The sequence below is a fragment of the Seriola lalandi genome, unplaced genomic scaffold, assembly GCF_002814215.2.
Source record: "Seriola lalandi dorsalis isolate HSWRI2012SDOR001 ecotype SW California unplaced genomic scaffold, Sedor1 jcf7180002054469, whole genome shotgun sequence".
NCBI classification, from domain to species: Eukaryota; Metazoa; Chordata; class Actinopteri; order Carangiformes; family Carangidae; genus Seriola; species Seriola lalandi.
In genome coordinates this window covers 88,067-109,778 of record NW_019525022.1, presented here as the reverse complement: position 1 = coordinate 109,778, position 21,712 = coordinate 88,067, and the positions used below count along the sequence as shown (strand labels likewise).

Genomic DNA, 21,712 nt, shown 5'->3' with positions numbered 1-21,712 from the left:
TGTGGCTGCTTCTCACCAGAGGCAGAGGCATGAGGAGTGAAGTATGTTCTTACATTTCCACAAATGCATTAAAGGTTAAACAAATCTGAAACTGTGTCTGTAAGAGTCTCTGGCCTCTCTGGGATGATAAAGTCCAGGTTTGACAATTCTAGGAGTAGTGGTTTTTAATCTGGACCTGGTGTGTTGTGGTCTGGATGAAATGTCCCTTTTTGTATTTTCACAAATAAAATAAAAGCTTTGCAAGTATGGACGAGGATTTCAGACAGTCTTAAAGCTTTACCTTATATGTCTAACACGTGTTCACAACAGGTGCAAAAAAAAACTGTGTGAAGTAAGTTTCCCTGAACTTTCTCCTTAATTTTCGAATAGGAAGCTGACTTCAGCGTCGCGGTGGGCGTCAGCGATGAGGTGCTGCATTCAAGTCATATCGGGAACCCGACAGTTTAGACACAACAGAACAGAGCAGCGGGTAGTTCAATCCTCATGTGGGTTTCTTAAGGAGTTGTAAAGCTGATTTTTATTTTGACCCTGAATCAGAACTTCTAATGAACTTTTTACGATTTCACAAATAAAATTGAGTTGTTAATTTTGTTGAATTTAGTTGACATTCATACACAGTCTTGTCAGAGGTCATAATAAATGTTAAATGCTAACAGCAAACAAATGTTTATTATCTGAAAATTGAAAGTGAACAATAGAGTAATAGACTAATAGAGGTTTCCCTACTGTCCGAAAACGCAGCCTAAAGTACAACAGTCCTGTCGAAGCCCGTGGTCAGAGCCTTGTGTTTAGGTTGATCAGGACTGCCCACTATTATAATTATATATGACGTAAAATCAATAATAGCAAATCTAACAGCTTTCCTTACAACATGATAAATTTCCACTTGATAATGTTTCATTATCTACACATGCATCAATTTAAAGTGTGCATGATGCTTTTATTTTAAAATACAGCCCCGTGCGTAAATTCACGCAGTTTTGATGGTTCGATGGAAAACCTTCCGCTTTTCGTCACGTGAGGAGGAGATGCTCGTGTTGCTTTTAAGTCTCATGGGAAATATGATAACATTTTTCTGTAGCTTAAATGTTATGAACAGATATTTGAAATCGCTTTTTTAGGACGTACTTACAGCGTGGACCTCTCGTTTGCTGTAAAACAGGATGATGTTCTACCTACTAATGTGTTTTTTCAGGTTGTTCCAGAGGTTTTGGTCTTTCTAAAGTTGATGGTTTTCCCACAAGCTCTGAACGCAGCATGACACAACAACGAAGATGGCGTGTTGTGGAAACTGTTTTTGTTGCCAATGTTGCTGCAGAGAAGGAGAGACACGGACACCAGAGGAACTGGTAAGGAATTATGTAATTATTAGTCATTGCAGGGCTCTATTAACTATTTCATTATGATTTTATAATAATTTCTTTCCCTCAAAATTTCTCCAGTTTTCCTGAGTGCTGTATATACTGGCTCTCTTACTCCACCCTGTTTAAGTGACTGTGTTCCGTTGTCTTGTAGCTTTTCCAATCAAAGCGCAGTGACCCTCAATCCATTCACCATGCTTAACAACAACTGGGCTGAAACGGGCAATAAGTGTCCTCACAGTGTGAGCGACACGCAGGGAATATAACTCGCTGTTTTCCCCTGTGCTTATGAAGACGAGGCCCTTGGACCAAAGTACTTTTATATTCAATCACCCCGTTGTAACAGTATACCAATCATCTTCCAACTCAATGTAGGTTTTGATAAATTTGTTGGGAGAATGTCAAAATATAGAATTTACCCCCATAAAATATCATGTCTCTCTGTTTTGTTTACATTTACAAAATAAGTCAACCTTAAATGTACAAATTCTGTATGGAGTCTGGCATGTTCTTCTAACCACACAAGAAGTTGACATACACATACAACTTTCTTATTACTGGTAAAACTCAGCTGTTGTTAAAGTGGTATCAAAACTGAGATGTCTGGATTTTGTGAATTAATTGGCATCCCATGTAGCAAAGTCCTTTGTTTTCTTCCAGCCCAGTATACACTCAGTTCTACGGCCAGAATCTGGCCCATATACAGCATGACTGTCAGATGCTACTTCCACAATCTTGTGTCTGAGGACAACAGGCAGAATCTGTCCTAGATGTGGAAGTACATGGGCCAGATCTGGGCTAAGGACCCAGGCATATGTTGGGCCAGCATTTTGCTCTCTTGGATTCAGCCAGTAGCACCAGCATCGAAAAGTGGCTGATGGTATAGTGGTTCTGGTCACTTTAAGGATTTGTAGTTTGTAGCTGTCTTAATTTCAGGTAAAGGGTCCTTACTGTGCCGGACATGTTTGTATTCTGACTCTACCTGTACTCGAACAGGCTTTGCTATTGGTTTACCCCTTTGAGGCTCTGCCTGGTCACCCTGAGGCAAATCTTTGTGTCATTACTCAGTCAGGGTGTAACTGCACACCACAATCCCTTTTAAAACTCCAATGCATATATGCTGTCCCCTTTTCACCGTGCGATGAAGCTCTGCCATCCTGCAATGATGTAGCGTGTTAACATCCTACAAGCAAAAGAACAAGCAAGAGAAGGGATTTACACCTTCACCTATAACACCCAGGTTTTGACCCTGTTGTCAGCTGCCTCAGCAACGTAAGATCAAGGTGAAGTTCTACCTTTATCACGGTGACAGTCGTCTCAAAGAGGTTAACCAAGTGAGAAGCCTGTTAGATGGTGACACACTCACACATATAACTGTAGTTACGTCCAGTAACTACTATTTATATTATATTGTGCCGTTTTTTTTCCCCCCCAGACAATCCTTGGGGAACTCCGGGATGAAGAAGATGAGATTCTACCGAGGAAAGACTATGAGGTGAAAAAACTTGTGGAAAACCATAATTAGGAGAAAGATGTCCAGCCAGTGTTGGCAGATTCATGTGTGACCCAGGTAATAGTTACACAGTCTTTGTTTTGGCTTCAACAGAGTTTGGATTATGACCGCTGCATCAATGAACCCTATGTGGAGGTTCTGGAGGGGATGGACAACAGGGTAAGACAAGTGACTTCTGTTGAGTAATTGCTCAGATGTAGATAATGCACTCTATAAGAGCATGCAGATGGGATTACATTTGTGCCTTGTTGCCTTATCAAAATTCCAGCAGGAGGAATTTTACATACTGTATTTAAAAAAACAAAACTGTTAACGATTGTTTTTCAAAGAACCTATTGAGGCTCAGTGTGCCGTATAATGTGTTATGATATTTCTATAGCTATTGTCATGGGTGGAAATTTTTTTTAAAGAATCAACTCAGCTCCTCTTAGTATTAAACTTGGTGTTCCATAAGGATCAAGTTTGGGGCCACTTTTGTTCTTAAACTGCATAATTGATCTTGTCTAATTTTGTAAACTGTCTTCTAATGTTTGTTTTGCAGACAACACTAGTCTCTGTTATTCTTACAGAAACCTCAGAAACCTTATTGCTATTCTGAAATTAAATCACATAGAGTATCTTAATGTGTGCTGTGTGATCAGTTCACAAAACTCTGTGTACAAAGTTATGATTTGAGGAAAGAAAGACTCACAGGTTTAAATGGTTTAATTCTTAGTTTGAGATGTTGTATGTCAAATGATTTTATATCTCCAATAGAAAGCCAAAAAGTATGAGGCAGTACGGTGGATCATGGTGTTCACCATCGGAGTAACAGTGGGTCTGGTAAGTGTATTTGCAATATTTAGGTTTTCTTTACTAGACTCCAACATGTTCCAAAACACCCGAAAATATGTTACCTTCATGTCTCTTTCAGGTGGGTCTGTTTGTGGATTTCTTTGTTCGCCTCTTCACCAAAGTCAAGTTTACTCTGGTCGGTGATTGTATCCTTTAACAAGTCTGAATTCACTAGTTCATTTATCAGGTATTTGTTATATCTAAGCCACAGTCAAAGTCTTTCTTTGTGAAACCGGCCCCAGGTGATTATAACCAGTAAAAACACTGAATAAAGCAGTTTCACGTTTAAACTCAGTGTTTCACCAACGCTGTTTAGCGGACCCAGGACGTCTTGGAGGGGCTAGGAGCCGAGTTAACGCCAAGCTTTTCAATCTTATAACTTCAGATCCAGATAAAACTCAATGTTGAGCTTCTGTCAAAACATCTTTTCAGACAACCACAACACTCATGCATGCACATAGAGGATATGACGTCATTGACAGGCGACCACATGAAATGGAGCGTTACACTGATTAAAATCACTGATTTCTCAGGTTTCAGAGTTGATGGAAACATTTAGGATTATGTAAGAACAGAACTCAACAACACAACACAACATAACACAACACAACATAACACAACACAACACAAGATAGGTCTAGTTGTTTTTAGAAATTTTAATGTGGAAAATACATATTGTAACTTGAATTGTATTGATAGTACATTGATTGTAACTAATAAGTTGTTTATGGAGTTTATACAGTACATCTTATGTTTTGTTTGTGTTTTGTATGGAGCATTTCTCCAGGTTAATGCCTATGAATACACTGAGGGACCACACCAGTTGTTTTGCTGTTTTTGCATAAAATCACTCACAATAATTTTGACTGTTTCTCAAAGCATCATCACTCTCCACTCATTAATGTGTGGCCTGAATAAACCTGCAGCTTCAGGTTATAGTTGTCAAAGATACAGCATCATTGAGTGTAACTGCTGTTGTGTTGTTACAGTAACATAACTGTGACAACAGTAGAAGCTGGTCACAGCTGGATTGCTCGTCTCAGTGTTTTCTTCTACCTTATCTGAACGCCATCAGCTGTGGAGAAGTGCACTGAAAAAGGCTGCCTACCTCTGTCTCTGCTGGAGCTCCTGGCATTCAACATGACCTTCGTCTTCATCGCCAGTGTGTTCGTCCTCATTGAGGTAAGACAGCTCAGACACAGGAGAATACACGACTCAGTGGAATCATGTGAGGATGCTAACATGCTGTGTTCTGGTGCCCTGTTCTCCAGCCAGTAGCTGCAGGTTCGGGGATCCCAGAAATTAAAAGTTACTTGAACGGCGTGAAAATTCCTGGAATTGTGCGACTGCGAACTTTTGTGTGCAAGGCAGCTGGAGTTCTGTTCAGTGTGGCCGGAGGTAAAGTATGACAGAGGGTTGTGTACAATAAAAGTGTTTGCATCGAAGTGGTTGTAGAAACAAAGTAAGGTTTGTGGCACAACTTCACCTACTTCCAACGTGCATGGAGGAAGGAAGAAGCCCAAAGAGGTCAAAACATCTTCAACTGCTGCTGGAGTTTTGCCCTCTTTTCATAGATTCTTGTGCAATCAGATCAGAGATTAAGTAGTGTGGTTCTGATCACTCAATGAATATAAAAAGGTACTGGAAGGATGATTTAGGAAAAGCAGCGTTGGAAAGTAGCTGATCACACAGCCATAATTTGTGTGGTGTACTGGTGATGAGTCAGGGTGGACAGTGCCTCTGACTTGGTGTGTGTCTCCTCAGGTCTGTTTGTGGGGAAAGAAGGTCCGATGATACACAGTGGAGCCATTGTGGGAGCTGGCCTTCCTCAGGTACAATACAACACATCTTCGAACACAACATCAACAATCAGGGACAGAGACTGAGTATGACACATCCTAAACTTCAGCTGAAGCTAACACGAAGCTTTGTGTTACCGTCCCTCCGTTTCAGCTCAGCACAGAAACACAAAGACTGAACTAAGACTGCCGCAGCCTCGTATTGGCGTCAGATACGTTTTGGAGTGACACTTTAGAGGCATGTTAGGAAAGGAACCCCTTAATGTTCAGTCTGAACGGGAGGCTTGTTTCAGTGTTCATGTTCATTCACCCGACTACAGATTTGAAAAAATGTGTCGCTGTTCTTTAAGACCTCAGGATGCTTAAAATGGAGTGATTAGAAACAGAACTAAATTAGGAAGGGCTGCGGTCAATAATTTGATCACGCCCACCTTACCATGTAAAAGTAAGATAACCTCAACCCTGTCCTGTTACTGACACGTCGACTCTTATCGTGGCTTAATGATGCTAATCATTTGTTTTCTCCCTGTATCAGTTTCAGAGCATCACTTTCAAGAGGATCAAATTTGATTTTCCCTATTTCCGCAGTGACAGGTATGAAAAAACCGCCGCACACTGTTCACTGCTTCCTTAGATGTCAAAATATGCTGCAAATGTATTGTCAACCATATGTCACTGTGTTGTCTTTACTGTTTAGGGACAAGCGAGACTTTGTGTCAGCGGGTGCTGCTGCTGGAGTAGCTGCTGCCTTTGGTGCTCCTATAGGTGGCACCCTCTTCAGTCTGGAGGAGGGCTCCTCTTTTTGGAACCAGGCTCTCACTTGGAAAGTGGTATGTAACCTTTTCCAGTGAACAACCAGCAGCGACTCAGCCATGCTCATTTGGTGATCTTCTGCCATTTTATGTAGCAAGAATTGGGATTTTGATTGTTTGGTTGATTTGTAGCCATATTATGATTGATTGGTTGACTTGTAGCTCTATTATGATTGGTAAGTCTATTCTGTAGCTGTATTCTTATTGGTTATTTGGTAACTGTACTGTGATTGATTGGTTTATTTGTAGCTGTATTGTGATGAGTTTCTTTTGTTCGTTGTAGTTTTGTTTGTTTTTGTTGTTTTATCTGAAATATCAACCCTACTGCCTCAGTCTGTCAGTGGGCTTTGCTGTACCATTATGGCACTAACCACTGAGTATGATAAACCATTCTCCTTTCTCAGCTCTTCTGTTCCATGTCGGCCACTTTCACCCTCAACTTCTTCCGTTCAGGGATCAACTTCAACAAGTGGGGCTCCTTCCAGCTGCCTGGTCTGCTCAACTTTGGAGAGTTTAAGGTAAAGAGTCAAGAGTGCTCGTTTGTCCCAAGGTGTCCCCCAGTGTTCAGTGCCTGATCCTCTCCTGTTCATTTGCTTCATGCTCTCCCTTGGTAACATCATCTGCTGATTCCACTTCCACTGCTACGATGATGATGTCAAACTCTTCATCTCCACTTTGCTCCACATCATCACTTTGACTGACTGCCTCCCTGACATTATATCATGGATGCAAATAGGCTTTGGACAATATTTGATAACATGGAATATTGTGATATATATCAGTTTAACCCTGCTGCAAAACTCCTTGCTCATCAGTGTCAAGATGGAGACAAGAACTGCCACCTGTGGACAGTTGTGGACCTGGCCTTCTTTGTCCTGATGGGGGTGGTGGGCGGCCTGCTGGGGGCGCTCTTCAACTGCATGAACAAGTGCCTGGCCAAGTATCGCATCAGACACATCCACCCAAAGGCCAAGTTTATCAGGTGATTGCTGCCTCACCTGTTCACGGAGGGCACATCGCACGTGTCGATCAAAGTTACAAACTGCCTTTTGATACAGGAGTTGATCTGACATCTGCACTTTTCCAGAGTTCTTGAGAGTCTGCTGGTTACCATGGTGACGACAGTGGTGATATTCGCTGCTTCCATGCTGTTGGGCGAATGCCGTGACCTGTCCTCCCCCACAACTCATAACTCCACAGTAAGGCCACTCTTATATAATCTACTCCTCTGAGTCAGTGGACTGAGGCTGCACTGACGCTCACATCAGACTCTGCATTCAGCTTCATGTATTTATTATCTGAAATTAAAATGCAAGGTTTTTAATTTTTTTATTTCAGCTGTCCGGCAGTGAGGACATCAATTCAACCATCCGCCAGTTCTTCTGCTCCAACAAGACCTACAATGACATGGCCACGTTGTTCTTCAATCCACAGGAGGCTGCCATCCACCAGCTCTTCCACCAGGATGGTGAGAGGAGCGCACACACATTCATCACAGCTCGGCTAAAACATATCACTCTGAAATTATGTGGCATTTAATGACATAGTTTAATTTTCATCAATGTTTTTTTTTTATTCTGTCTGTAGTTTTATTGGTTGGTCCAAGCAGCAATGGTGTTGATCCCTTTTGCGTTTGCTGGGATTGTTAATGTTATTGTCATTACTACAAGGAGGCAATAAAATACAGTACAACTCGTTTTTCTGGGGAGAAGAATTACGTCGCGCAGCGATCTGCTGCTGTGACCCAGCCTCAAGTGAGCGGCAGAAATGGATGCATTTGAGGTCCAGCCAGAGCTGATGATTGAAACAAGCTGATGATGTTTCAAATTTGTTTTTATTTGATAGTTATTATACAAATGTAATTAATTTAGTAAACATCCCTCAGTTTCCCATGGTCCCTTGCTGCCATCTGTCCTAGTGCTCTCTCTGAGTGAAGACCCCAAAACGCAGCAGAAAGCAACATGACACCAGGGAATCATCTGAAAATGACACATACTCCTGTCTTCCCTTTGCTCAGTCTCGGGTGATATACATTTTTCACTGACTGGTTGCCCCTCCCCCTTCCTCTCAGGTACCTTCAGCCCTGTGACGCTGTCAGTGTTTTTCGTTCTGTACTTCCTGTTGGCCTGTTGGACCTACGGTGTGTCTGTGCCCAGCGGCCTCTTCGTCCCCTCCTTGCTCTGTGGGGCGGCTTTTGGACGTCTGGTAGCCAACATTCTCAAAGTGTAAGAACAATGTTCTCCTAATGTTCTCCTAATGTTCTCCTAATGTTCTCCTAATGTTCTCCTAAAGTTCTAATGACCAAGATTTGTCTGATTCTAATTCTCAGTGGCCACAAAATATCACAAATATCAAAACCAGTCAAAACTTTGTTCATTATAGCAAATGATCTCACAAACAATCTGCGTCAGTAAGTGAATGTCACAGAATTTAAAAAGGAACTTTTTAAGAGTCAAATGTTTTTTCTACAACATTTCACTCATAACTTTCATTTAATGGTGTCAGTGAGTTCATTGTGCTAAAAACTAATCTGCAATGTCAGATTGGCAATTAGAAGAACTGGGACGTTTCCTGATGCGTCACTTCATGAACTGGGCCGGTGGTTCAGTGTATGAAAAATAAAACATCAGAGAGAGAAAGAGGGAGAGACGGAGGGAGAGAGATAGATGTGGCCGTGTTGAGGTGAAAAAGAATGAGATTCATGACCACAGCTCCCAGTACAGCTCCCAGTACAGCTCCCAGTACAGCTCCCAGTGAGTCCAGTATTAACACCACTTCAGTCTTACAGCATAAGCAGTCGGCAGCAGACAACAGGAAGCTTGTCTGAGTTTATTTGGCAGGATAATGTTATAGCTTTGTTTTTGATCAGCAGTTTCCACTGGAGTTCAGTATTTTGTGAATATTAGAGACCAACTCTTCACTCCTGCCTCCGGTCTGATCCCCTCCTGACCCCAGCTCTGTGCTCAACACACACACATGAGAAATACAGACATGAAGAAAGTGAATGAGCACATTTCCCATAAAATTACTACAAAGGTTCATGTTTGAAAAACGACAGAAACAATGAAAAATAATCAATGACGGGTCTGAGCTTGGTAACACTGCTGCTGGTTGTACAGATCCACAGCTCATGTGGTGGAATCAGCTGATTGGATAAGTTTCTCCTTTTCGGTCAGTCACAAGGAGTCTCAGCTGACAGTCATCGCTGGTAACACACTTTCTAACTGAGGAAGCCTGTTGGCTCAAGTCTTGATGCACTTCACCACACACATTCCCCCCGTCCAGCCCACAGCAGCTGTTTCTCACCTCACCCTCCTCATCACACATCGATTTCCCACTGACACTGGTTCTCACTGTGTCCGTCCTCTGGTAGGAAACTGGGGATGGACATCTACTCGGGGACCTTCGCTCTCATCGGCGCCGCCGCCTTCCTCGGAGGTGTGGTCAGAATGACCATCAGCCTGACTGTCATCCTCATTGAGTCCACCAATGAGATCACATATGGGCTGCCCATCATGATCACTCTGATGGTAAACTGTCACGTTGTGTATTTCAGCCACTGTGTTATATTTTTGAGTCAATATGATTTTATTATTATTTTTTGTCTCCCATGAGTCAGAGACATGAATAGATGTGTTGATGAGGTCAGTCGTGTGTCTGCTGCAGTCATGTATTTCCTTGTTGGTTCATGTGGGAAATGGTTTTGTGTCGATCGTCAGGTTGCTAAGTGGACTGGAGATTTCTTCAACAAGGGCATCTATGACGTCCACATCGAGCTGAGAGGAGTGCCGCTGCTGGAGTGGGAGACGGAGGTCGAGATGGACAAGTAAGATTTGTTGTTTAACAAACAAACAACTAAAGCTTCCGTGTTTCTCTGCCGGCTTGTTTTCCTGAGGCCTACTGATGTTTTGTCCTCACCTGTTCTTTTATTTTGGTAACTTTCTGCCTGCTCAGAGAGCAGCACGTTCAGCAAATCTGATTTCTGAAATGTTTTGGTCACTAGTTACTGAAGCTCTTCATTCATGTTTTGCTGGTCTGCTCTTGTCTTTATTTGTTTAAAGGAGGAAATAACTTTCTGATAGCTACTGTTTACTGTATATATACTGTCTTCATGATATCTGTGTGTATCATTTCCCTCGTCTCTCCAAGGCTGACGGCCAGTGACATCATGGAGCCCAACTTGACCTACGTGTACCCCCACACCCGGGTCCAGTCTCTAGTCAGCATCCTGCGCACCACTGTCTACCACGCCTTCCCCGTGGTCACTGAAAACCGGCAGAACGAGCGAGACTTCATGAAGGGCAACATCCTGGTCAGCAACAACATCCGCTTCAAGGTATGTCCTGCACCACTAACTGCCTCGTATCTAAAAGAGAAGAGGGGACGTTTCAGTGGACAGCATTGATCCTGACAACGATGTGCACTGTGGTGCTTAATCATGAAAATACAAATTCTGCCTAAAGTCCAGCTATTAGTTCAATCCTTTCCTCCTTGTCTTCTTACTCCTTCTTTCTTGTGATGTTTTTCCTCTTTGTCGTCTTTCTTTGTGAAAACGTCTCAGTTTTACAGTTTAAACATTCATGACTCGTTTGTAGAGGTGCATTCAGAGGAGTAACCAGCCAGCAGGTGGAGGTAGAGGCCTGTGCTCTCTGCTCTGATCACTGACTTTTCTACTTTTGATCTGTATCTTCATGAGATGAAGCAGCACAGTGGTTGAATCTTAGGATGTGTCAGTTAGTGAATGTGCTGATTTTAATTTAAGAGCATCTTTGTCATTTCACTGCTCTGGTTTGTAGGTGTTAGAAACATATGCACCACCACAGGAAACTGATTAATCAGTGTAAACTTTACTCTTCACTGTTGCATGTAGAAATCCACTGTTGTGTCCCGCGCGGGGGAACAGCAGCGGCGCTGCCAGTCCATGAAGTCGTACCCGTCCAGCGAGCTGAGGAACGTTTGTGACGAGCAGAGCGCCGTGGTGGAGCCTGCAGAGGAGGGAGAGGACCTGCTGCAGCAGATGTTAGAGAGGAGGTGGGAGGAGACACACACACACACACACACACACACACACACACACTCTCCTACCTGTACAGGTAAGTGGGACTAGGATAGGGTGGACTTACTGATGACTTACACCAGAGTTAAGATCACACTAAAATACTGCTCTGTTGTTATCGCTTCGAAGATTTTAATACTGACAAATCAAACAAAGAAATAACATTGCACGTTGTATATGTATCTTCTTTTTTTGTTTGCATTTTGTTAGTTTACAATTATTCAGCTTTTTGTCTTTAACAGCTTAAAAATTTTAATTTCATTAAAACAATTGACACCTTTTAAATCTTCCACACTGTAACAATAGTACAATAATATCAAGTGTAAACAGTAAAATATACTATGTACTACTGTAATAGATGATATTATAAAAGTTAACACTATACTAACCTGAATATGGACTTTGTTTTGTCCGAGTTTCAAACACCTGTTTTCTGTCAGCGTCACAGGACGGTAACACTGTTGTTGTTCACATGCAGACACGCCCCCTACCCCAACCTGTACCCAGATCAGTCTCCCAGCGAGGAGTGGACCATGGAGGAGCGCTTCAGACCGCTCACCTTCCACGGCCTGATCCTGCGCTCGCAGCTGGTCAACCTGCTCATCAGAGGGGTCTGCTACGCCGAGAACCAGTCGGTCAGTCACGCACACACACACACACACACACACACGGGACGCTACACAGATTTACCTTCATCATAACCAGCCAAGACCTTACTCTTACCCCGACTCTTAAATCAAGTTTACAAGTGTTGGTCCTCCCACAATGGCATCCAAACATTTTGATGGTGATTTTGAAAGTGTTTTTATAAATGGTAGTCACAAAGTTTAAGTTGGTCCTTTTGGTCACAATAATCCCGCCCCTGAGGGAAGCGGTTCTTGGTTCCAGACCAGCAAAGTATTGGTGCGGCTCTCAAACCAGTGACATTAAGCACCGGCTCGAAAACCAGCCCTTGACCTGCCTTAGTGGAAAAAGGGGGGATTGGTGTCTTCTGTCTCTTCATGTCTGAGGCCAGACCATCTGCTGCAGGACTCCATAGTTCTGTATGACTCGGGCTGTGTGTTTGGAGTCTGGACCAATCAATAAGAATCTAATCATGTAAACTGTACTGTATCCAACTGAACATCTCTCCACACCCTCCATCACAGAGCGCCACTCAGCCCAGGCTGTCCTTTGCAGAGATGACTGAAGATTACCCACGTTACCCTGACATCCACGACTTGGACCTCGCCCTGCTCAACCCCCGCATGATCGTGGTACGACCGATTCGAACTGGGAAATAGAAGCAGAAATTCAAAGATCAACAAGATTGATTGAGTTGATAAAAGCTGAAAATGATGCTCTCTGTGTTCGCAGGACGTCACCCCCTACATGAACCCATGTCCCTACACAGTGTCACCCAACACACGCATCTCCCAGGTGTTCAACCTGTTCAGGACCATGGGCCTGCGACACTTACCTGTGGTCAATGCTGTCGGAGAAGTAAGTACGGCTTTCAGTTCCTCCAGTTCGCTCTGTTAAAGGCTGATACCCAGCGTTTAAGTCAGCGCTCCGGTCGGTCATGACACCGGCGAAAAGTAGAAGCTGTTATGTTTCAGTTGATCATGCAGCTCATATTGTTTGATTTTTGCCATCTCTTTCAGATCGTTGGAATAATCACGAGACATAATTTAACCCACGAGTTCCTTGTGGCCAAACTGCGGCAGCACTACATAACCGTGTGACCCGACTCAGGACGTCCTACTGTCCTTCCAACCCAAACTCTGTGCAGCCTGGTCCTGAGCCTTCATCTCTGTCCATTCCTAGCAGCATGTAGGCGTTCCCACACACACGCAGGACACTCAACATCACACACACACACTCTCTGTGCTACAGCAGGGAACACAGTTCTCCAGTGAGTGAAACCGTACCGTTGTCTTGCAGTGTCAGTGTTGAGGGATTGTCAGCCTTCCTCCAGCCTCAGATCCACTGGTTTCACTGGGAGGACTGGGCGTAATCTGTGTAATGGAACCGTATTTGACTTCACCATGTTGATGTGTCTGTAAAAAGTCACGGATAGATGGCTGATAATTCATCAACACTGTTCAGACTGTGTGCTACAGGACTGAGGGGTCGGATCTGGAAGCATTCAGCTTAAAGGGACCTATCGTGTGCTGGATGTCCGTAACAAATTTAAGGTTTCAAATAAATGTATCGTATGTAAAAGTAAAGCTCAGCGTCTGTCAGCTCTGAACACCAGGTTTCGGAGGTTTCTCTGCTGCAGCGATGAACTGACGTCATCTCATCACTGATTTCTTTATGTGGTCGTCTGCTCCAAGCTCAGTTCGTTCTCCCACACCAGTCTGCTTGATTATTATCATAGACGTTTAATGTGCTCGTTTGGCCACAGCAGAATAACATTTTACTAACAATGTTAGCTTTGGTGTTTCCTGACAGCAGATGTTTTCCCCTTCAGTTTCATTTTAGCTAATTCCCCACACGTTCAATTACTAACAGGAGCCTATATAGAAACATTTTATAAACAGATTGAAAGACTAAATCTGATAAGGATGGATGGATCTGATAAGTTTTCATTAATTATGTTCTGTTGCTTAGTTTTAAAGTTCGCTTTCAGAGCCTCCACACCGGTAAGAGGATGAGGCTGCTCACAAGCGCCGGGTTCAGCCAATCAGAAGAAAGAGGCCTGAGCTAATATTTCCCGTTTCAGTCATAGTGGAGTCCCAGAATAAAAAATATAGACCTGAAAATGAGCATAATAGGTCCCTTTAAAGCATCAGTAATCGCTTCAATTAATTTGGTGACTTCATCACATTAACTGATTTAACACGACTGAGGAAACCAGTGATAACACAGGTAGATCTTTTTCGTCAGATGAGTAGATAGCCTCGCTCGCAGCAGCACACGCTGTATTTTGTTGATTGTGCCAACATGAAACATGATGTTCATAGAAGGATGCAAAAATAAGACCTGAAAAAAAGACAACAACAGCTGAATCAAACTTGATGGCGATGGAAAAGTTTTGTTCAGATTTGGTGTTGGTGCACATCGCCTCCTGTTTCTGCTGGTTGGAGACACAACTGAACTATCAGAGCATTGTAGGCAGATTTCATAATGAGGAAGTCATTGTTAGCTGCCAAACTACAGCCATGGGAAAAAATGAAACAGAAGAAAAAAGCTACAAAATGTTGTTTGGATGACACAGATATAACTTTACATTGAGTCTTGAAAAAGTAAACGAAATTGCACATGTTTGTGGAGGTGACAGCTCCAGTGACCTGCGGATGGCGTTGCTCACAGTTTGAAGCCTGCGGTACAACAAACTACCAAAATCAAACTTTCCTCACTACCTTCAGGATCTTTCTTTTGACCTTTTGGATGATGTTCTGTCATTGTTGTCACTGTAGCACTTTTATTTACGACTGTTGTCTGTACATTTTAATTTTCTGTGTAAGTAACTGGAATATGCACTAAAGTTACGGCTCGTTCGCAGCTTAACTGGACTTCAGGACCGTGTCGGTTCATTCCCTGTAATGTAGGACACAGTAACATTTCTAACCACCTCGGCAGACAGTATAATTTGCACTTATGACATGTAATAATATTTTCACTCAGTCAGCTCAGAGTTAGAAAGTGTCAGGGCTAAGAGGGCTGTGTCTCAGATTATGCTGACCAAGGTTTTGTTATGTAACAGGGAATTTAAAGTAAAACTGAGAAAATCCAGTTTTATTAAAAAACTAATGTCCAAACTATTTCATCGAACTGTTGTGATATTAGATTTGTAGCAGTATAGCATTTCTCTGGTCCATTGCCCTCATACAACACATTGTCATTCCTAAAAGGGACTAAAAATGTGACTGGGAACAAAGGCAAGTAAAAGGAAGTGTTGTATTTTTATTGATGGACATAGTTCACTGTATGTTAGGTTGATGGATTATTAGCAGCCACGACGGCACATATGTACATCAAACATCCCACGTTTGTTTCTTATCTCTTCTGTTTTATTTAAGAGATTATTTTTTTATACAATTTTATTTTTATGATTTGCTGCCTGTGCTGTGAATGATTGAGTGTCATGCAATTGTATTTCTAAATGCACGAGGCCGTCCTGGATACTATTATTGTTTATAGTCCAAGTGTTGCTCACTTGTTATTTTTATGTTGCCCAAACTACATACGGCAGAATATGAGATTAAGAGAAACGGTGGATAGTATGTCCGACTGTGAAGCCAGACCTGACAGACTGTTACAGACTGTGAAGGACTGAAGGACTACTTCTTTGTGTGTCATATGGCTACGTGGAGATTAGACAGCGGCCTGTGCTTGTTTAGGAATTTGTAGTTTCTACAGACGTAGAGAACTGGCACAAAAAGCTGCAGCCATGGAACAAAAACCAGAGAAACTCTGTCGTGCCTTTATTATTGTTTAAATAAAGGTCCTTCTGTTTTGTCAATCATACAAAGTGTTTCTGTGTGTTTGTTTTTTTCCAAGACTAATGAGTAATGAGGCTATATGCTAATGCTAATGTGTTCACCTGAGCTAAGAGGATTAGTCGATTAATTGATGGAAAAAAAATCAACAAACAAAATGTTCAGGAATGAAACATTAGGTTTCACATCATCAAGCCTCAAGCAGGATAAACGGGCAAATTTCTCTGCTGCTTTCTGCTGTGACGAGGACTTTAAACCTTATGAACAATGCCAGCACCCTGCACTGAAGCAGCTACATGGAAACCAGCCATCAGTTTGTTTATGTACACCTGAGCTTTTTCCTCCTGTGACGTGACACAATGTCTGCTGTGTCAGTTATGAAGAAAACAGTACAGTGGGAGCTTGACAACACAACCACAACATGACAACAAACTAGTTTTTCCTTGAAGCTTGACATTTCATATATTATGTGCTGAGCACTGTGGGCCCAGACGGCGATGAATGACGGCGCCTGGAGTCTCACTGTAGCATGGACAGGTGCACAAGCATTTACCCCATAGACCGTAGTGGCCACTAACAGAGCTGGGACTAACAGCTTCCCCCAACAGGTGCAGTTCACCATTAACCAGTTCTGACAGCAGCGATGCGGAGATGAAAAGAAATCACACCTGAAAATGAAAACAAACCATGGAGCTTCACTTTTATCAGTGCCTTCATCTGATTTTCTTGACAGTGAACGCTGCAGCACCAACATGGCTGTAGACCATCAAGTTCCGGTGACGGCACATATTTTCATATTAACTCCAGAAAGACTTTCACAGTGTTGCACTCGGTTGAACATGTTAAAAATGCCACAAATAGTTTTTAAAAAAAAAGAGCTAGAGAGGGAAGGTCAAACCCTGCTTTCACACAGCTGACCAATCACAGCATGAAGTGGGTATGGATGTCTCAGATGATCTAACTCAAGAGCCATAATAAGTAACACAGGTGACTTCAGTAACACCTACTGACCCATGGCAGCAAATAAAAAACAAAGAAAAAGAGGAAAACATGGCTCAGGACTTGTGGCGTAGCTCTAGTCAGTTTTAGACATTTTAATGTGGAAAAGTTTCATATTATAACTTTAAAATGAAAATGCAGCAGTGTGGACGAAGCCCGAACATACACACAGCAGCACAAAAAATACACACTGTGATGTTACTGGTCAAATTTGCATCGTCACAAAAAACAACAATGTTTATTTGAATCCTGATGTAAAAATATTCGCTTGTCACTTTAAATTCAACTTATTTTGAACCAAAGGTTTCCTCTCCTCTCCAGCTGTGAGCCTGAGAGAATGATGTGTTTGTGGCGCTTCATATTCCAGCTGCAGAAACTGATCCTCAACTCTCAAACATCATGATGAGGGATGATGATATTTACAAGAGGCTCTTGTCTGATTGGATGCCACACTGTCATTCACCTCTGTTAAATCCAGCCAGTAACGAAGCTTCACCTTTAACCTGTGGGCTAATTGAACCATGTTGTTTAACACATCACATGATGGCTGAGTAGATGTGTGAAGAGGTGAAAAGCAGATCTCTGTCATTATAGTGGATTAGCGAGAGAAGAGAAACAACACTTCAACTGAATGTAATTGAAGGCAATCTGATGACAAATCACTTCTATAGGAAGAAACAAACACATCGTGAACTCCTCTGTGATGGTCACATCCTTTCTACACTTTATAATCACAGGAGTCAAGAAGGGTCACAGTATCTCACCTCCCTCACAGTATCTCACTCATTTCCTTCATCGTCTCCTCTCTAGTTTCAATTCACAGTAATCCCATACACACGCCCTCTCTCTCTCTCTCTCTCTCTCTCTCTCTCTCGCTCGCTCGCTCTCTCTCTCTCTCTCTCTCAAACTTTCGTCTCTTACAAGATCAGTCTTCAGCTTCAGCTCCTTCAGTTTTGTTCCCTGCAGAAGTTGTTCTCAAACTGTTACAGTAACATACTAATGACGATGCTTCCATATGTCTCAGTTTACAGTCATGTTGATAAAACATTACGTTAGTTCAGTTCAGTGTTCAATGATGAAAATGAGACGCGGAAAATGAACCTAAAGCAAAAAAGCCAACTTCACTTCCAATCATTATTATCATTACAAGTTTTGCAGTTTACACAGCAAAAACAATTTTTAAAATTCATTAACGGAAATAACTGTTTGTGTGCTCAATGTTTCCTTTAGCATTGTTTAATATTATATCCTTATCAATTATTGTGAGCCATCCTGTGAACTGTTTCGATACTATTTCAATATTAAGATTAAGACGTCACAGTAAATGATGACACTGTGGGTGTTATAAATAGAAGCTATGGATCAATTCACCAGAATTTGCGCTTCTTTCTTGTCTTTCCTTTCTGCGCCATGCCCGATAAGTTGTGGCACACACAGAGTTTTATGCCTCTGGCCCCTCGAGTCCAGTCAGAGAAACTACATCGGAGGTGTGTGTTAGAGACACCTTGACTTATGAAAACACACTCAAACATTTAGAGAAACATGAGCTGATGTGAACCAGAGGGCTGTGGATGAAGAAGAGTTGATGAGCATGAAGCTGAAAATGTTACAAAGTCATCTCAAAGAGTTTAGATCATCAGTCCACAGTCAGAAACAAACTGTCTATAAATGAAGATGATTTATTCTGTGGCTACTCTCCCTGGAAGTGGACGTCCAGTAACGTAAGAAAGAAGATCAGAGCAACAGCTCAAGGCTTAAAGGAATCATTGGAGCTGGTTCACATCTCGACCACACACGGATCACGGATCACGGATCACAGATCACGGAGCATGGACGCCTCAGAGGAAGCTGCTGCTCTTCAAAAAACATCACTGACCTGAAGTTTGTCTATGAGCAGCTTGAATCTCCACAACACTACTGGGAAATGTTTTATGTGCTGATGAGACTAAAGTTGAACTGTAAGGTGTCATGGTTTTTTCTTGATGGACACTTTATGTTTGGACATTTGTTTTATTTCCCTTGTGTGTCTCATGTTAGTTTTACTTCCTGTCTTTGTCTTGTGTTTCCCTCCTTGGTGATTGGCTGCCCCCGCCCTAATGTGTTTCACCTGTGATAATACATCCTTGCCTTCCTTGTGTGTATTTAGTCTCTGTGCTCCCATTTCTTAGTTCCTGAGTTCTGGATCCTGTTTTTCCGGACTTCAGATTTCCTGTCGCACCTGTATGGATTTTCTTTCTTTCGGCATCACAGTAAGACTTTTATGTTTTTCACTGTTTAAACAAACTTTGATGTTAAAATCTCACTCCTGACATAAGGCTGAATGGTGAAGATGGTCCTATCCTATTGTTCTGCTCCTCTCTCCACAAAGAAAGACTCTTTGACTTGTGTGGCTTGAATTTGATCTTTGCTCGGGCGATCAGCTCATCCTGCCTCTGCAGGAGCATGGACATACGCGGTGCAAGTAATTTCATCTGTAGAGCTCCTTATTGGAGGAAGCCATGCCATGCTTCAATCAGGATGACTTCAAATGCTATGAGATACTTGCAGTGTGCCAGAGCACCATGTGCATATGGTGGAAGTAGCTGATAACCATGGCCTTGATGTGATCTGCGATGTAGAGACAGGCTCAGAAGGCGAACTGACCCATACGCATTGGCCGGGTCCAGACATACGACCGTCTACCTCTCCCCAAATCATTGAGGAATCAGTAGAAGCTGTTGATGAGCGGGACAATGACCCTAAATATCAAAGTAAATCTACTACAGAGCGACTTCAGACAAGGAAAATCCACCTTCTGGAGTCGTCCAGTCAGAGCCCAGACCTTGATCCAGTAGAGATGCTGAGGAGTGAACTGTAGAGAGCCGGACATCACACCAGACATCCTGAGAGTCTGTCTGAGAACACAAAGCAGAATGATCCAAACTTCCTCCTGAACACTGAGCAGCTCTGATCAGCAGCTACTGGAGGAGCTGGTTTCAGAGGAGGTTCAACCAGTTATTAAATCCAAGGTTCACTTAGTTTTTCCATCAGCACTGTGAAGGTTTAACAAAGATTACAATTGTTTGTGTGATATTATCTTAGAGACACTGTGTTTGTCAACATCTGTGACTTGGATGAAGATCAGATCACAATCTTTGAAAAGTTAAAGCAGAAACCAGGTCAGTCCAGAAGCTTCACTGACTTTTTCTCACCACTGTACTTTACTTACAGTGGTAACTCTCATTAGTATTGCTCAGTTCCAGTTTTCTCTTCTTTTGTTCTTTCCTCCCTCTATATATTATCTTTCTCTCTCTCTCCCCCCCCCTTCCCTCCCTCTCTCCACTTATGTCAGCCACACTCACTTGTCCTGAGGTGTGGAAGGTGCCTGAGATCATTAGGGGAAAATGACTCTTGTGTTGCATACCAACTCTGATAATAAAACTGTCACAAGGGGGGACAGCGTGATGACTGCAGCGCCGCAGTGATTAGGGAGAACAGGCTTTCTGTCTGACTCGCCACCTTCTCCGCGCTCCATTTGTTTGTCTTCTTTGCTTATATAATCTTTTTAACGATGCTAAATGAGAAACAACATGTTTGGACGTCTGGCGCTCCGGACTGTATCACTGTGGCTGTAACCCGGCTTCAACCAATGTGAGACACAAAAAAACAGGTCAATCCATCATTTAACATCTTCGGGAACATGTGCTGCACCCTTTGGCCTGTTCATGTTCATCGGACGCACAGCAGCCATCGGTCTGTTCCTCACTGGCTGATGAAGATGCTGTAGAATCTCCTTTAGGAAACTCTGTATGATCCTCACTTCAGTATATTTATATTATGTTGCTCCTCCTTCAACACCCTTGGGTCCATGAAGTGTGAATTATACCATGACAATCATGAGGGTCGACTCTTTCTCCAGGGTGGAAGGAAACCTTGTACAGAGCAGGTGCCTTCTTCAGTGAACCCCTCAATCCCCCTATAATTCAAACCCTGCCTTAGGTCCCTGATAAACAGGACAGGTTCACATTTTTACAAGTCTCTCTTAAAACAACACTCACGTGTCATTTCTGTCGCTGTAATTGTTCCTCCTGTCTGCAGTGGTGAGGAACAGGTTCCTTCCTATATGAGCTGCCAGTGTTAGTGACGGGGGGATAAAATCCAGAATCCTCTCTCTTCTCTCCTTCCTTTTAACGTGAAGCCACCAGGAACATTCACGGCTCTGGTTTAGCCAAGTCAAGTGGGTGAACGTCCCTGTTTGTGTTTCCATGTCTCCACTAGAAACACAGTAACACTGACGCCTCATTAACATCAGATCAACTTTAAACGAGTGAGAACGTTGTTTATAAATGGATCTATTCGGTGAGGGAAGAGGGAAGAATCGCAGTGACCAGAAACTGTCATAGTGCAGCTGTCCCACTTGTCTCTTGTCTGTACTTGGCAGGGTTGCTGGAGTCCTTACGCTAAACTGAGCTAATTGCCTCCTGACTGTAGCTATGTAATTAACACAGACATGAGATTGATTAATGACTCACTTTGTCTCACGCTCATAAAAAAGAAAGAAAGAAAGAAAATATTCAGATTTCTTTACAGTTGTAATATTTGCACAAACTTGTTTGAAAATGAAGGTTTTAAATTACTTAAAACAAAGCTGCTCATCACTGCTTCTTTCAGTTCCCATGATTTTTTTTATTCTGATTTCTTCAGACAGTAATAATAATAATAATATTTTTGATAGTCATGCATAGTGGGTAAAGTTTAGTTTGTGAGTGAATGGATTGAATGAATCACAATAGGATTAAAAGGTAAATAAATAAATGTAAATAATGAGGCCAGTCATCAAAGTTCGTCACTACAGGTGGTTTTTTGGGAACCTTTGCAAACCTGCATGTCGTGTTTAAGTGAAACACAAACTGCAGCCTCTGAACTTCAGAG

The 21,712-nt window shown here is 42.4% G+C and overlaps 1 protein-coding gene across 1 annotated transcript; it reads left to right on the top strand.

The window, feature by feature from the left end:
• The first annotated feature begins 1,198 nt into the window (after positions 1-1,198).
• clcn6 (Cl-/H+ antiporter 6) lies at positions 1,199-15,834 on the top strand. Its single transcript, XM_023411501.2, has 23 exons — positions 1,199-1,349; positions 2,797-2,856; positions 2,968-3,033; positions 3,631-3,696; positions 3,788-3,854; positions 4,784-4,890; positions 4,980-5,106; positions 5,473-5,540; positions 6,043-6,101; positions 6,205-6,337; positions 6,724-6,837; positions 7,135-7,301; positions 7,407-7,518; positions 7,658-7,787; positions 8,391-8,544; positions 9,693-9,849; positions 10,039-10,145; positions 10,469-10,655; positions 11,190-11,350; positions 11,854-12,010; positions 12,524-12,631; positions 12,732-12,857; positions 13,019-15,834. Exons 1-23 carry the CDS (start codon positions 1,275-1,277, stop codon positions 13,097-13,099), a joined length of 2,589 nt encoding a protein of 862 aa, XP_023267269.1. The 5' UTR covers positions 1,199-1,274; the 3' UTR covers positions 13,100-15,834.
• Positions 15,835-21,712: the final 5,878 nt, after the last annotated feature.